Source organism: Pygoscelis adeliae, unplaced genomic scaffold (genome assembly GCF_000699105.1).
Source record: "Pygoscelis adeliae isolate BGI_AS28 unplaced genomic scaffold, ASM69910v1 Scaffold304, whole genome shotgun sequence".
NCBI lineage: Eukaryota > Metazoa > Chordata > Aves > Sphenisciformes > Spheniscidae > Pygoscelis > Pygoscelis adeliae.
Window position 1 is genome coordinate 797,335 of NW_008824558.1, and position 14,696 is coordinate 812,030.

Here is a 14,696-nt window from a genome sequence, read left to right on the forward strand (position 1 = left end):
GCTGCCTGTACAATTGGTGTAATTTAAAGCAATATATACACGTACACTACTTTCAAATGTATTTGCACTTCATACAAAACTATATTCAATCATTACAAAGGTGGATGTCTTGGTGCCACTACATGCAGACATTGTGCTTGAAGCTGCATTCTGAACAATTGACTCAATTGAGATTCAATCCTAGCTGTTGGGAACAAAAATAACTTACATTGGAAAAGTCAAAGTTTAGCACAATGTTTCTGTGAATCACTTTGTTAGTATTCCTCCTTTCCATCCATCACCCAGAAACACTTTTTGAACAAGAAAAAGCTGACAAAGAGCTGACATTGAAGTTCTGAAAATCCAGAGCTGAGAAAGCATGGCCATGGTACAATACCATTCATCCACTGATGAACAAAACCCAAATGCCCCAGGGCCTTTCAACTGTGCATCTTTTCCACATTTTACAGAAACATCCTTCACTGTGTCACTTCCACACCACAGTTGCTTATTTTCTTGTTGAAGAAAGGCCGAACAATTGTCAGTTTTATAAAACACACAAACGCTAAACATAAAACATAGCTCTTACTAGAAATGTGTATTTCTGATTCATTTGAAACCATCTACAGCAAAACTGGGGGGTAAACATATCTTTCCCAGCAGCTGGGAGAGGTTTCAACAGCATCAAGCTCCTGGGGCACAACTTCTGTCCCCGACAGGAAAAACTTACCAAGTGCTTTGCACTTGTTTAAAACCAAGAAAGGATATGAATGAGAGGAAGCTAAAATTATGAATGAATACTCTCACCTGTTATTTTGTAAGCATTTTGGCTTTCTGGGGGTCTGCCAAGCCCACGTTACCACTTACCAAGCTGGAGTTCAGTCCATGGAGTTGGAGAACCTGAAATACCCTGAGCCTTGGAGAACTGCGTGGGGGCAATTGCTTTACATTTTACTACGTCTATCATGGGGGGGAGGCGGGGAGAAAAGGAAAAAAAAAAAAAAAGAGACGGGACAGGGTCGCAACACTCCTACTTCTTTCCCCCACCCGTCCAGTGAGCGCCGCCGCGCGCAGCCGGGCTGAGGTAAAGCCAAGATGGCGGACAGCGCCCCTCGCGGCGGCCCCCTCGGGAGCTGAGCGGGAAATCCGCCAGCCCTCACCTACACCTGGGGAATCCCATACCAAAAACCATGGCAGGCTCCGGCAGAGGCGGCATCTATTCCTTCGCTTCCCAAATAAATTCAGTTCTTACGGAGACGCCCCATACTTGTGTGTTTAAGACAAGGGAGTCTCCAGTCTCCCACCTACAGTTAGTTGAGGCAATGGCAGGAGCGGTCACGCTGCAGGGCAGGGAGAGTTTCCCAAGGGTGAAACAAGCTCCCACCTGAACATGGATTGCACCAGGACTTTGCTGAACTAAATACCTTTGAGAAATGCTTGTGACTTGTACTCATGCTGATGATGCTATTGAAATTCTGTTCTTCGAGAATTTAATAGATCCTGGACTTGAAGACCTCAGCTCCGCCAAAGCGTGTGGCCCTCCATGGGTACATCTGCATTACTCTTTCAGTTGGATCAAGGTGTGTTTTGGTGTGAAGCTTCTGATCACCTCCACTTGCTCTGCACATCAGCTCGATTCCCGCTGGATGAAGCCTAATGCACTCCAACAGAGGTCTACAAACTGTATACCAGCTTTGAATACTACACTGACAGCCAGCGAGAATACAGTCTGCAATTTGAAAAGATAAAACCAGTGAAAACATTCACTTTAGAGGATCTTTTTCAATATTCTTACCAATAGCTGTCTGCCAGTTGCACCGCATTGCAGAGGCTGCGTTTCATCTCCTGCTACTGCTGGAATATTAACGCTTAATTTTTCTAGATATGATTCGATTACACCGTATCACAGCATATCATCACATTTGTGTTGCTGAAGAACATAAGACATAGCAACATCAGGAGGGTTGTCCCAGGAAAAAAGTTATTGAGCAGTTTATGGAAAGAAGTAAACTACTACAAAACACTGCAACAGATTGTTGTGAATTACTCACATCTTTAAGACAAGCTGCCTGGATATGATCTTTTACTATAAAAAAAAAAATCTGCAATTTGAAAAGATTATTCCATAACAAGTAGTATCAATAGGTGTAGTAAACTGATTTCAGAAATGGAAGATCTACTACAAAATAATTATTCATTTCATTACATTTAAGAGTATTCAAGTTTTGACATGATAGATTTAATTTTAAATGCAAGGGGGTTTTTTGTATCAAAGAGGAGATATCTGTAAACTTGTTTTTCTTAAAAATGTAAGTCTCATACGTTCCTCTAACTTTAATTGAAAAATGCTTCTAAAGAAAAACATGTGATACTGAAGACAATACATGACTGGAGTTTAAAATATTGTCAATTTTGTATTAGCAAAAATAAGTACAGGATATATTTTTGAAAGGTGGTTTTTGAGGTGTTTTTTTTAATAGAACAAAAGTATCAAGAATAAAAACACTACTATGCAAACAAAGGGCAAGTTCTACTTAGAAGAAACTTCAAGATCCTCAGAAGTATTTTTTAAAAGTGGTTTCGGTGATCTATTTCTGCACATCCTGTTCACTTAGGTGTTTCAACAGTACATTTTAAACTTGGAAGAAGTATTGTAACATCCAATAGCTTACCTATGTTATGACTGAAATACACTGAACATAACATGTGGGAAATACTGTATATTTCAAAGAGGTAAATGTCAATGCTGAAAACATACTAAAGTAAGTAAAAATCCAGGTAAGAGGACATTGAAGGAAATGAGAGCAAAAGTTAAGGCAGGGTCTTAGTCTTTTTCTTACCTAATATAATATTCATTCATCTCACTCCTAGCTGAATAATTAGAAAGAACATTTTACTGAACTCAGTTTTCCTTAAGAACTCTGAAAAAAGCACCTTTCCAGTACTAGAGATTGAGATTTCTTCTAAGGATTTCCACATCTTAGCTTGTTACTAACAAAGAATCATTAAATTTCACTTTAAAGTACCACAGCAGGAAATGTTGGAAATTGCAGTGGTAACTCTGATGCAATGTTTTATGACACTTCTTTTCAAAAAAATTCTCACCTGTACCACTTCCTGAGTGAATAGGAGGCACAAAATTCAAAGACTTAGAAGTCTGTCAGTGTAGCATCTTCATTCGTAAGACATTAAATGACAAGATAATGAACAATGTGTGCTTTTTGAGGGGTCACATTAATAAAAAGATAAAAGATTAATACTGGAATTCAGTATTAATTCAGTAAAGCAAGTGGAATGGAAGGTTTGCCTGAGTCACATACTACCATCTTGGCACAAATATTTTCACCAGAAATTTAAGTAAAAGTGTAAACTGGACTGGGACTCCCCGAGGAAGGCACACACATGCTCTTCTACTCATTCTGCAAAGTGTAAGGACCCCTGGCAAGGAGTTTGCTATGCCACTAACACCAGTAGTATTTCAAAATTCTAACTGCAGCGTAAGTGCTCGGTGCACATAAACATTGGAACATGTCACTGAGGAAGCAGTTTGCTTTCAGGCTCTAGAGCTAGATCTGTGCTGTGTGGTTGCAGTACTAATTAGGGAATACACAATCTAATTCCAGTGTACCTAGCTTAGCACTGCAATGAAGTTGTGGGAGCATCTAGCAAGTGGATGCTGTGAGGTCCTTCACCTTTGGCAAGAGCTCCAGGTAAACATCCTCAACGGTAACTCACTATACTCCTTCAAATCCTTCCTTAAAAACTTATTTTTTGTGATACATCACCAAAATATTTGCCTAGCTCACTGGTATACCACAACAAGTGCCTACCGCACTAACATTTCTCTTTTGTGTTTTATAGTAATACCCACATGTATTAATCATCTTTGTCCACCACCTGTGGCAACAACCGCCTGGGTTTTGTTTTGTGCTGATACAGCTCCAAATCTAGTGGCACCCTAGTCCACTATCGGGACTCAGTCATGCATTCGTATGAAGAATCACATTAAAGATAGCTCAAGCAGACTCATGAGGCAACATTCACACCCCTGCGACGCAGACATAGCCTAAATGGTCTAAGAGGGATATAGACTAAAAACCTGTCTTCCCTTCAGCTAAAAAAACAGTAGCAGCCTGAGTAGCAGCCAAACAGTATTTTTTCTACATATGCATTATAAGTTAATGTTTCCCTGAGGGATATGTTTAAAAAATGTATACACAGTTCCTTCGTGAACCTTTTCAAGTGTTCATGCATATTCTGGGGGGGAGAAAAGAAGAAACAAATTGAACATTTCCTGTTCTTCATCAACTTTCACATTTTTATTCCTTGCTTCACTGACAGCCTGAAACCACTTCCGGTAATAGTTAAGACAGCTCTGCAACATGCTTCAGTGTTGAAACAATGCAACTTCAGCCACATTTTACAAAACTACAATCTTTACTTAGAAAGATTTGGCATACTTTGCAAATAATTGGCGTATTACAGAAAAGTGCTGAAGAAATAGGTATATATCTGTTTATTGTACCAATTAAAAAAGGCAAGAATGTGCTGCTGTAATACTTTCCCAGTGAAGAAACAGGAAATACACTGTTTAGACCAGCGTCCTTAAACTGGATCCAGCAAGATATGTTGAAAGCTACTTACGAAACATTAGGAGGGAATGAATCAACAATCCTGATAGTAGAGAGGGGGATTACAGTGGTTAGCAAATGGAGAAAACACAACAACAAGAAAAATGTCGCTTCATAGCAGCAATGTTCTCTTCATGATGTGAGTTTTCAGATTTTGATTTCAGGAAAATAAGCAGTGAAGAAATTGGCCAGGAAATCATTTCACTTTATGCCACCATCTGCCTATCAATGCTTTTAAGCTAGCATTCTGCTAGTTCTGCAAGAACTTGGGAAAACTGAAGACCCACACATTTTTGTTTGTACAATTTCTAATTTGGGGGCAGGGGGGGGGGAACCAACCATAAAAACCTGACTAGCCCCCAAGGTGATGTTAAGTGATATTTGTGTGTAAGTTGACTTTGTTTTTAAACACACTTAATTGGCTTATGTTTTCCAAGCTTATGTCACAAGTACACCATATACTGTGTTATAACAAATTAACACAAAAATATTTGCAAAGACATCTTTTGGATGAAAACATTTAAAAGAATTTAAAAAAAAAACCATAATTTTTTTTTTTTTAAATGAACAGCTATAAAATCCACAAACCAAACAACATATAACATTGACACAAGATGAAATATCTTACACTAAAGGCCGGTTAATTACCACAGTGGTATGAAGCTTCAAGTAAATTACTAGGCACTTTTTGCCCAAACAGTAGTCACTCATTCAGTGGAAAAGTCCAACTGACAGAAATGCCCGAAACATAATTGCTAAAGCTTTCGAAGATTCTAAATTCCTCAAAAAAGTGCAGATAAAAAGGCAAAGACAAAAAGGCCAGGTATTATGCCACACAGGACACCCAATGTTAGCCGCTTTCCTTACATGACTCTGTTCAGCTTAGTTGGAGTTCCAAAAATGGCATTAACAAGTCAGCCTTCTCCATCTTACACGGGCATTTCTATTAAGGCTTTACATGTCAGAGTAGAGAGGAGCAATAGCAGCTCCAGACACATGGGAAAACAGAGAAAAAGAAAGGCTGCAGGGTTATACCGGAGCAAGTACAAAGTAGCAGAACAGACTTCAACTTCGCTCTGATTTGAAAGAGCGCTCACTCCTTGCAGGCTAACAAGCAGTAATACGTGTTGTGCTCTGTACCAGCCAATTTGTAATTGTGTGGATGACCCCAGCACCACAACCCGATATCCTCAAGATCCCCAATACCTAGAAGCGAAATCTTCCAGCAAACAGAAGAATGTACTGTCATGTGGGAATTTAAGTACCAGTAACATGCATAAGCTACTATGAAAAATTGGTAGTAAAATACCTTACATAGTGAACAGGAGGACAACAAAGGGCAACTAAAACAAGAAATCACATATTTCAAAGTACTTTAAAAAAGCATTATTGATATCTAATACACTTATATTAAGTATATTAATATACCTAAGTATATTAATACAATCTTATATTAAGTATATTAATTCAAAAGTTAAGAATTTTAGAAAGCAGCAGTTTGTGGCATGATTTTAAAGCACAGTTTGTTTTTTGGGAAGAAAAGCACAGCACTGAGTAGTCCTTAAGCAATCATGTCATCTCAATTAGGTGCGAAGTTCTCCAGCTGGAAGACCAGGTCTACAGCAGCATCAACATCTGGTACAATATGATCTGGTTCGACTAAACCAGGATCAAATCTAAAATCTCTGTGGCCGTGGAACACTGTTTCAGTTATGCTCTCCCTGGTATCCAAGGGTACCTCTGTGTGAGGGTTGTAAACCCCAGTACAAACAAGAACAGACCTACAGTGGGCAGCAGCTGCAGATGCTAATTCAGTCTCCCAACTGTTGTCTATTTCGTCATCCTGAGAGAGAGTGGCAGATCCTCTGCCACCAGCAACTTTGGCCTGAATCCGTGATTTTGAACCTTTTCTGGAGTTCTCTTCAAGATAGCGATTGTAAAGGTTAGCACCATAGACATCAGTCATGAGATTATCTCTGGAAATATAAGAAGAAAGTTTAGTCAGCAGTGCAATTTTAGTTGTCAAATTTCAACTGCATGAAAGACGTTTTTATGGTTTCGATTTAACAGTTTATTTTATACTTTACATAACTTCATGTGGAAGTATGCAGGTAGGAAGAAATCCAATCCTATAGCTATTTTATTACACCATTTTCATTAAGCATGACATATGATAAAAGTGAATAACTCCATACTGAAACCGCAGACTGGGGCAGAGGAAGGGGAAATCAAGGATAGGTATTAGCAGTCCATGAATGAGCTTATTATATTTCCAAACATCTTGGAGATTCTGGAACGGTCTTTAACACAATACAGCTTTATCTCTTTCTGTGAAAAGGATTCTATGATGTGACAGCATGCACAGTAGCATATGACTGAGCTTAACGACCTCACAAATAAATTCTAGCTCTACATTCCCTAATAACCATCATTTACTCAAAGCTTGTTGGTGTTATACCAGTAAACCTAACACCCATACAAATTCTTTTTGTTAGATTTACACAGCCTATTACAGAAATTTAAAAAAAAAAAAATTAAAAAAAAGGGAGAAATCTTAGTTGCATATACCACTTTTTGTGCTTCTACAGAAATTACACATAGAAAGAGCAAAGTATTTTTAATTTTCAAGGTTAGAAACAGTGAGGCTTAAAAACATTACAAAAAGTACACCATAGCACCAAGAATGTTAGGTAGTCCCAATGGTATAAGAAACAAAGTAGTAAGAGTTGTTTATTTTTCATTGCTAGTATTTATGTTGTGAGTAATTTCCTGTTGAACTCATTAAGGCCTACGATATCTTACCCGACAGCATAAAGAGTTTGAATAGGTTGCTTCCACTGTCTTGCCGCTGCCTGAGCCCTGATGAGGTATTCCGCATACTGGTAGGTCAGTTTACTAGGTTTGCCCATTAAGGCCTCGTATTTCAGATCTTTGCCAGTGATCTTCTTGTAAATGTTTTCCAAACAAACCATGAATGTTCCATGCCCAAATCTACACAGATATAAAGACAAATCAAGTTATATTAAGTACAGATAAAAAAACCACGGCTTTTGTATTTCATGATCTTTTAGGAATAAATCATATCCTGTAACTATCAAATTTCCCTCCGGTTGCACGCAACATTTCCATAGCTGTTTCACTGAAAAGTAAGTGCTGATTAGCTGAACAATAAACACCACGATAAAAACACATTACTGGGACAGCACAACAGACTTCTATTTTTAAAATGCAGCAATGGTTTGTGTTAGTGTTACTTGCATTTAAGTAGATACCCTGGTTACAAAAGCGATGCTTCTTGAAATAATGCCTAGCCTGTGATCTACTCTTTGCAGTGACCTAACAGAATCAGCTAAATTAACAGAGGAGAAACGGAAAAGGAAAGTTAGAATCAGACAGAAGGAAAATCGATCCCTCCTTAAACACAAGAGTATACAAAAACCCACTTGTAATATGGAAACAAAAAAACTTCACGGGTTTCTCTAAAAAAAATAGATGCAAAGGAGGATCAAGGAACAAACTGTAATTTTACGGCATTCTTTTGATAACTCAGTTATTTTGATCAAGGTGCAAACAGGGATGATGGGCCATCAACCAAGCCACTAAATCAGTAATTTAGAAGATGTAATTTCATGATGAAAAAAAGCAGTTTTACTTCATTACTGAAGTCAGGGTGCGTGACTGGGGATGAACTAATACATATCGCTTGAGAATATCGAATTACCAAAAACACCCTAAGAAGAATACAAAGTTGCTATACAACAGTTCTATATACAATAAATCACACATGCTACTTAAGAAGAGCTGTTAGGTAACTTCTAATGCGCATAGATGAGTCTATCTGCTCAAACCAGGTATCTACAGCCTACAAAAACCTAAAACACCAATATAATGAGCATCAGAAGCCAGTAGAGATATATGAGGTGCACTAATAAAGAGATTAAGTCTCTAGTGGCCTAGAAATCAAAATAGTCTTTTAAGGAAAAAAGCTACAAAGAAGGAAGCAGCTGTAGCACTTTCAAATGTGGTACAGAATTAGCTTTTCTGATTTCTGAATTAACCCTTCATTCCCTCTCTCCACCCTGTGTGTTGCTTCATATTATGAAATAACAATAAATAAGCATAAAATTATTTTCAGTAATTATTAACAACAGCTTAAAACAATGTAGTCATGGCATTATATTCCAATAGTGAAGGTAACAGAACTGACAGGTGCAGACTTTTCATACTGTCAAACTCAAAGGAAAAAACAAACTTTATAGTGGATCTTTCCCAAAGGACTCACTATATTGTCCTCAGCTCAAAAACACTCACTGCTTTCAACTAGCAGGGTCAATTCTTTACCCTACCAGAAACTGTAGGGTGGAGAAGAGAAATACCAAAGAAGGACCTAATGAAATGAAACAACGGCCTTGGTAATTTTTTCCTTTGAACTCAGAGTCTGAGGCCCTCAGGCAAAAACCCATCTTTTCCCTCTCTTCTGGGAGTGGGGAAACAAAAAGGTTTAGAGCTTAAAAGCAGTTTTTATCTTGAGTAACTGATTTCCTGAATGCAATAATGTTGACAGTAATAAGGCAGCATTTGCTGAAAGTGCATTGCTTTAGAGACATTGTATTCAAAGCTGAGACCTACTGTGAAGCTACAGCAAGCATTTTGTATAAAAGTATTGACTCTGAATTCTACTGAAGAAATGAGGAAACCCCAAATATGTCACGATACACACACACTGTAATTTCACTTACCTTGGAGACTGCGCTTCAGCTACCCACATCAGATCCATATTACAAGCAAGTACAGGAATGTGAGGGTAATTTTCATGGTGATGCGGATTTCCAGGAAAGCCACTTGTCAGCAAAACATCTATTATCAACTGAAGGTTGGTTTCCCATCTGACTGGTTCCCCAAACAAAACAACAGCTGTGAGAACAAGAATTACAAAATGGAGTTATGGAATTAGTTATCAGGGCACCAAATCTCTGACGCTAGAACTTCGTCTAAAGAGACTGAACAAGTAATTTGATATAACCATGAACTGATGAAATAGTCACAATAACTTTATCTTAGGGTTTTAATGTATTACGTACCCACTCATTCACAGAAAATCTCAGAAGTAACAAGAAATCTTCAGGTTTAAGAATTTTTTTTAATTGGCTAAGTTTCTCCACAGTACCACAAAATATTAACTTCAAAATTGTATTTCTAAGTCTTCCATACCTTTGTGAATTCTATGTTTACATATAGTATTTAAATAATCCATCAGAGATATTATTTTGTTCATCTTAAAGTGAAATTTGAATGTTGTTTTTAGACATTTTTCTGGTCTCCAGCAATAATCTGACATGGATTTTTTTAAATCCTGAAGTCCAGTTTCTACTTTCCTGTACTTCAGGTGAGATGAGAGTGAATACAGTGTGCTGAAACAAGATGCTTCTCATACTACAACTCTGAAGTGACCATCCTGACTACTGTAAGAACAAGATCGATGATTTCTGAACACGTCAATTCATTCCTCATTTTTGAAAGGAAGGCAACAATAGCCCGTTAAAGGAAGATGAGAAGGAAAGCAGACCTCACCTACCTTCTGAAACTTCAAACACACATGGCTAAAACTGCACACATTAAAAAAAAACCAGCTTTATCACACGTGATACATTCCAAATTAGTGATTGACGTCATTAACAAGGAAATTTTAGAATTGTCTCAGCCAACTTTCTGAAGTGCCCAGCAATCTAAAAATAAATTCTGAGGTACAATAAAGATATTTCATCTATTAATGTATAGTTGCAAGTTAAATAAAGATAACTGACCCTCAATCTTGGGAAGCTCCACAGCAGAGGGGTACTGCAATAAGAAAAAAACGAAAGTTTTCTACAAGATTAAACATCTACTACTATTTTTAACAGAATAAATTCAAGCATAGCTCCCACAGTTGCCTTCTGCAGCACTGACAGGAAATGCACTCTCTCTTTTGGTATATACCTGATGTCGGTTTACTTAGAAACTTGTATTTCAATTCTGAAGTGAACTCTCATGGCAAATGGACCGCAGACAAGTTAGCGTGTTCTACATTCACTAGCCACCTACATCTATTTAACTTCCTCTGGCAAGCTATAAAGCCTCAGTTGTTTAATTTACTTGTGTATGAAAGTATGGATGTTTATTTTTCCACAGGAGTAAGAGGCCTCTAGTATTAACAAGACATTTGAAAAACAGTTTTTGAAACGTATTTCTTTAACACTAAGAAAGAAAAATACATTGTATAACACATAATATATTTGCTAAACAAATGTTTGCACTTCGTGATTTACTCCCTATGGTGACAAATACATTAACAGTTTCTTGAACTTCTACATCCGCATGGTTGAGAAGCAAGGCAAAAGGTGATACAACGGAGTTATGGATTCTATGAACCACAAAGAATTTCTTGACTTCACGTGGAAAAAATCCACTCTATACACTGACCCTGAATATGTACAATACACGCATGTATTTACTGTGTATGTATTTACTTCTTTTTTAAATTCTGCACAATTCAGTTGAAACCATACTGTATGAATGGTATAAACAAGAAAGGGAGTCCTTTGGGGAAAAATTACTCATCTGCAAAGCATTAATTTACAATCAAAGCAACCTCACAGCCTAGAAACAATACCAAGACAATCCTATACTGAAGGAAAAAGCTTATTTTATCTTCCACACGTCTGAAGAAGCTAATAAGCTTTCCAAGACAGATTTTGAAGTAGGTATCTGTACTAAATTATAAGTTGTCCCACAACAGGAAGTTACAAAATCAAAGATCACGTTAAAGAATTACCACTGATAGAAAAAGTCTGTACAGTTGCTCTTGAACATGTTGTAATAAAACAAATAAAGAAGCAGACAAGTCAAGTCAAAATACGATGTAAGAACAACAGCATTAGCCCAGTAGTTTAAATATTGACCCCTATTATAAAACGTCATCTAGTGAGCAAATAAAGAATTTTAAAACAAAAATACTCACTCACCAGAACGTTAGGTCTTCTGTCATGGTCAACTACATCTAGCAAAGGGTGTTTCTCCCGCAATGTTTCAATGGTAATAGGTTGACAGAAACCAAGGCTGGGAAAATACCAGTTAAGGATACAGAATTGCTTATATTAAAAGATTTTAAAAATCGGTAATTCCATTTTAACAGTTTTAACATATGCAGTTTAGCTGGTAAAGGAAATTATTTAGGAATGAAAGCAACATACCAAAGACTGACTTTTTCTTCTGTGAGATAAAAAGATGATCATCCCATTATTTGTAAATGGGAGACCTGTGTGTCTGAAATATTAAGACAGAAATTATACATAAATCTTTCTCAAAATATGAGATGAAAAGCAAGAAGCCGCTCTACACCTGCAATACTCCAAGATCGTCTTTACATAAGCACAAAAAGAAGTTTATCGGGCAGCTAGACAACATCTTGTGTAATTATTATAGGAAAGAAATATGAGCTAGTTGAAGAAAAAATACTGTCTCCACAAACTGTGCTTTCCTTAGGCCATTACAGCTGCAAATGTATTACTAGATAAACAAACACCGTAAAGCTCAGTCTCTTGCAAAATGGTGGACTGACCAATCAGGTTTAATTACGCTCTACAGGTAGTTAAGATAAATACCAGAACATATCAAAAAAAGGAAAGGACCAAGAGGGAAAAAATAACCTCCTGATTTGCATAGGAGTGCTCTTAAATGCTGAAATATCCCATTAACTTAAACTTAGTTAACAAGAGGTAATCAAACTAAAACTGCTCATTTATGTCAAAAGCAGTCGTGATGCTACTCTCAATACTAAGACAACTTCTTACAATGCAAATGAAAATAAGAGCTATTTAAATATATCAGTTGTACAAACTAAGCCACCTGATATTGTACTGGAATTAACACCACAGGCCATTTGTAAAGTTACTTTAAGACAAGATTATCCCATATGAAAATGCTATCTAGCAGAAATATGTTTTTTGTATTTTGTATTCAGTCTTGTAATATACTTTTCTCTTAGCCATGCCTAACAAACGTTGACAGTTAACTGGAATGTTCCTTCAGTAACTTTTTCTCAGCTTTGTACTTGAAATAAAACTTATATTTAAAAGTTAGATATACATTTTTTACAACTTATGATTTACGCCAACTTTAATTAAAATCCCAATAAAGGAAGAAGTGCAGAAAGGAGTTACTGGAAGCATGAGCAAAGATTATACAAAAGTTAAGGTCATTAAATTACAGTTTGAAGCTTTGATACCACCATTATATCAACATAATTCAAGTTCTTTTTGGCAGTTAGTATAGAAGCAGCAAAATATTTTCAAGTATAGTTCTACTGTAGATGTTGGTTACAGAAACAACGTGACCTGGCCTGGCCACATGCTTACAAGCAGATCTTGAGCCGCTGAGCTAAAAGTCAGATGTGATAAATAATAGATAGAATGCCATGCTCTCATCCTCAAGCACAAACCCTTTGTGCTAAAGTGTCATTTACATATGAGTCAAAAAAATAATTCTTTTTTCCTTTCTCATTAAAAACCAATAGAACAAAGTGAAGCAAATATCAACACACCAACCATCTTCAAAACATAAATTTGACATCATGGTAAGAACTACCATTGCTTATCACTGGATTCGTAGTGTTGAAATATTTGGTCTTCACTTGATCCACAGGATCCCCTGAACTTGATTAAGGAAAATACTTAAACAGAAAGTTGTTGTTTTTTTTTAAAAAGATACTCTTGAGCAATATCAAGAAGCGGTCCTTGTCCAGATACAAGAACACATTTTTCATGGTAACGTTTGAACATCCGCAGAGGACTGTGTGACATCATCACTTGATCTTGTGAAATCTGTTTGGGATTTAAAAACAAAGGGAGTCTGTTGTTTTTCAGATAAGTTATTTATATGTAGATTTAATTAACAGGTGTGACAAATTCTGTGAATTACAAAACAATCGTACGTATCTACCTAAAACCCTACTGTACCATTTTCTCCTAAGTTTCACAGACGACGTATTGATAATATGCCAGAAAAAAACACATTACTGACAAATTGTCACACACACCCCTTTCAGCTTCCAGAATTACTCTATTCAACATGAACACAAGGTTTGATCTCCTACTTTTACAGAATCACGAAATTCATGTAGAAAACAAATAGGGAAGAAGCATCAGAACTGCCCTAGTTCCAATTGTGGTCCCTTTGCTAGACTGCAGCATTGATTTAATTGTATCAGAAGACCACCTTCTTTTAGTTTACGTATCCTCATTCCTTCAATAGGTATAAAACCAGTAAAATTATTATCCTGGAAGGATGCTACTTATCACCTTTACAGATCTAAAAAACCCCCAAATAATTCAGATGACATTTTACCCATGACACACAGGATTTTACCGATACAGATATGCCCATGTCTGCTGGCCCTCACTGAAACAAAAGGCACTGCGGAACTAACTTTATGGCTTTATCTTAGTAATGCTCAAACACCGTCTCCAACAATGGAGAAGTCCTACTGCCCGCAGCGCCCACAAATCAGGGAGGAATAAAGTTTTACCACTTGTATCAAAAAGAGGCAGGAAGCTGCTGTCTTGCACATTATCACAGAAGACATTCAGCTTGCTAGAGCTGAGTTTCATGTTACTGGCACACACATTTTTTGATTCAGAAGGAGAAGGCAAGATTTATTCCCACAATAATAATGTTGCAAAGAAACACCACTACCATTAGCTTTGCCACTGGAAAAATCAGTACCTTTACCAATGGAAATACCATTAGCTTTGGACAGCATTTTTTACTTTTGTAATACCTCCAGCAAAGCATTTCAGGGGGCTTAAGGGAAAGACAAAACTGATTAACTGAGCAGCATTTAATGGAAGAGAATGCATTTGACACATTCACCGTAAATTAATAACTAAATAAATAGGATTTAAGCTACTCACTGGAACTCCCAGTAGGTGAGACAATTGATCAGCTTTTTTCTGGCGAAGGCAATTCCCTGCATTGGTGACAAATACTACAGGCACCAAGAATTGTCCCTGAGAATTAACTAGCTTTTGAAAGGCTGTTTTTGCAGCAGGA

The 14,696-nt window shown here is 37.1% G+C and overlaps 1 protein-coding gene across 1 annotated transcript in view; it reads right to left on the reverse strand.

Annotated features, from left to right (window-relative positions):
- Nucleotides 1–5,218: 5,218 nt before the first annotated feature.
- LOC103915225 (cat eye syndrome critical region protein 5 homolog) overlaps nucleotides 5,219–14,696 on the reverse strand; it is a 14,268-nt gene continuing 4,790 nt past the window's right edge. The window contains exons 3-9 of the mRNA XM_009322009.1: nucleotides 14,558–14,696; nucleotides 13,356–13,468; nucleotides 11,612–11,705; nucleotides 10,415–10,448; nucleotides 9,350–9,524; nucleotides 7,413–7,601; nucleotides 5,219–6,586 (exon numbers count right to left, since the gene is read on the reverse strand). The exon at nucleotides 14,558–14,696 is cut by the window's right edge and continues 64 nt beyond it. Coding sequence (XP_009320284.1) covers nucleotides 6,190–6,586; nucleotides 7,413–7,601; nucleotides 9,350–9,524; nucleotides 10,415–10,448; nucleotides 11,612–11,705; nucleotides 13,356–13,468; nucleotides 14,558–14,696 — 1,141 coding nt within the window. The 3' untranslated portion in view covers nucleotides 5,219–6,189. The remainder of the gene's footprint in view (nucleotides 6,587–7,412; nucleotides 7,602–9,349; nucleotides 9,525–10,414; nucleotides 10,449–11,611; nucleotides 11,706–13,355; nucleotides 13,469–14,557) is intronic.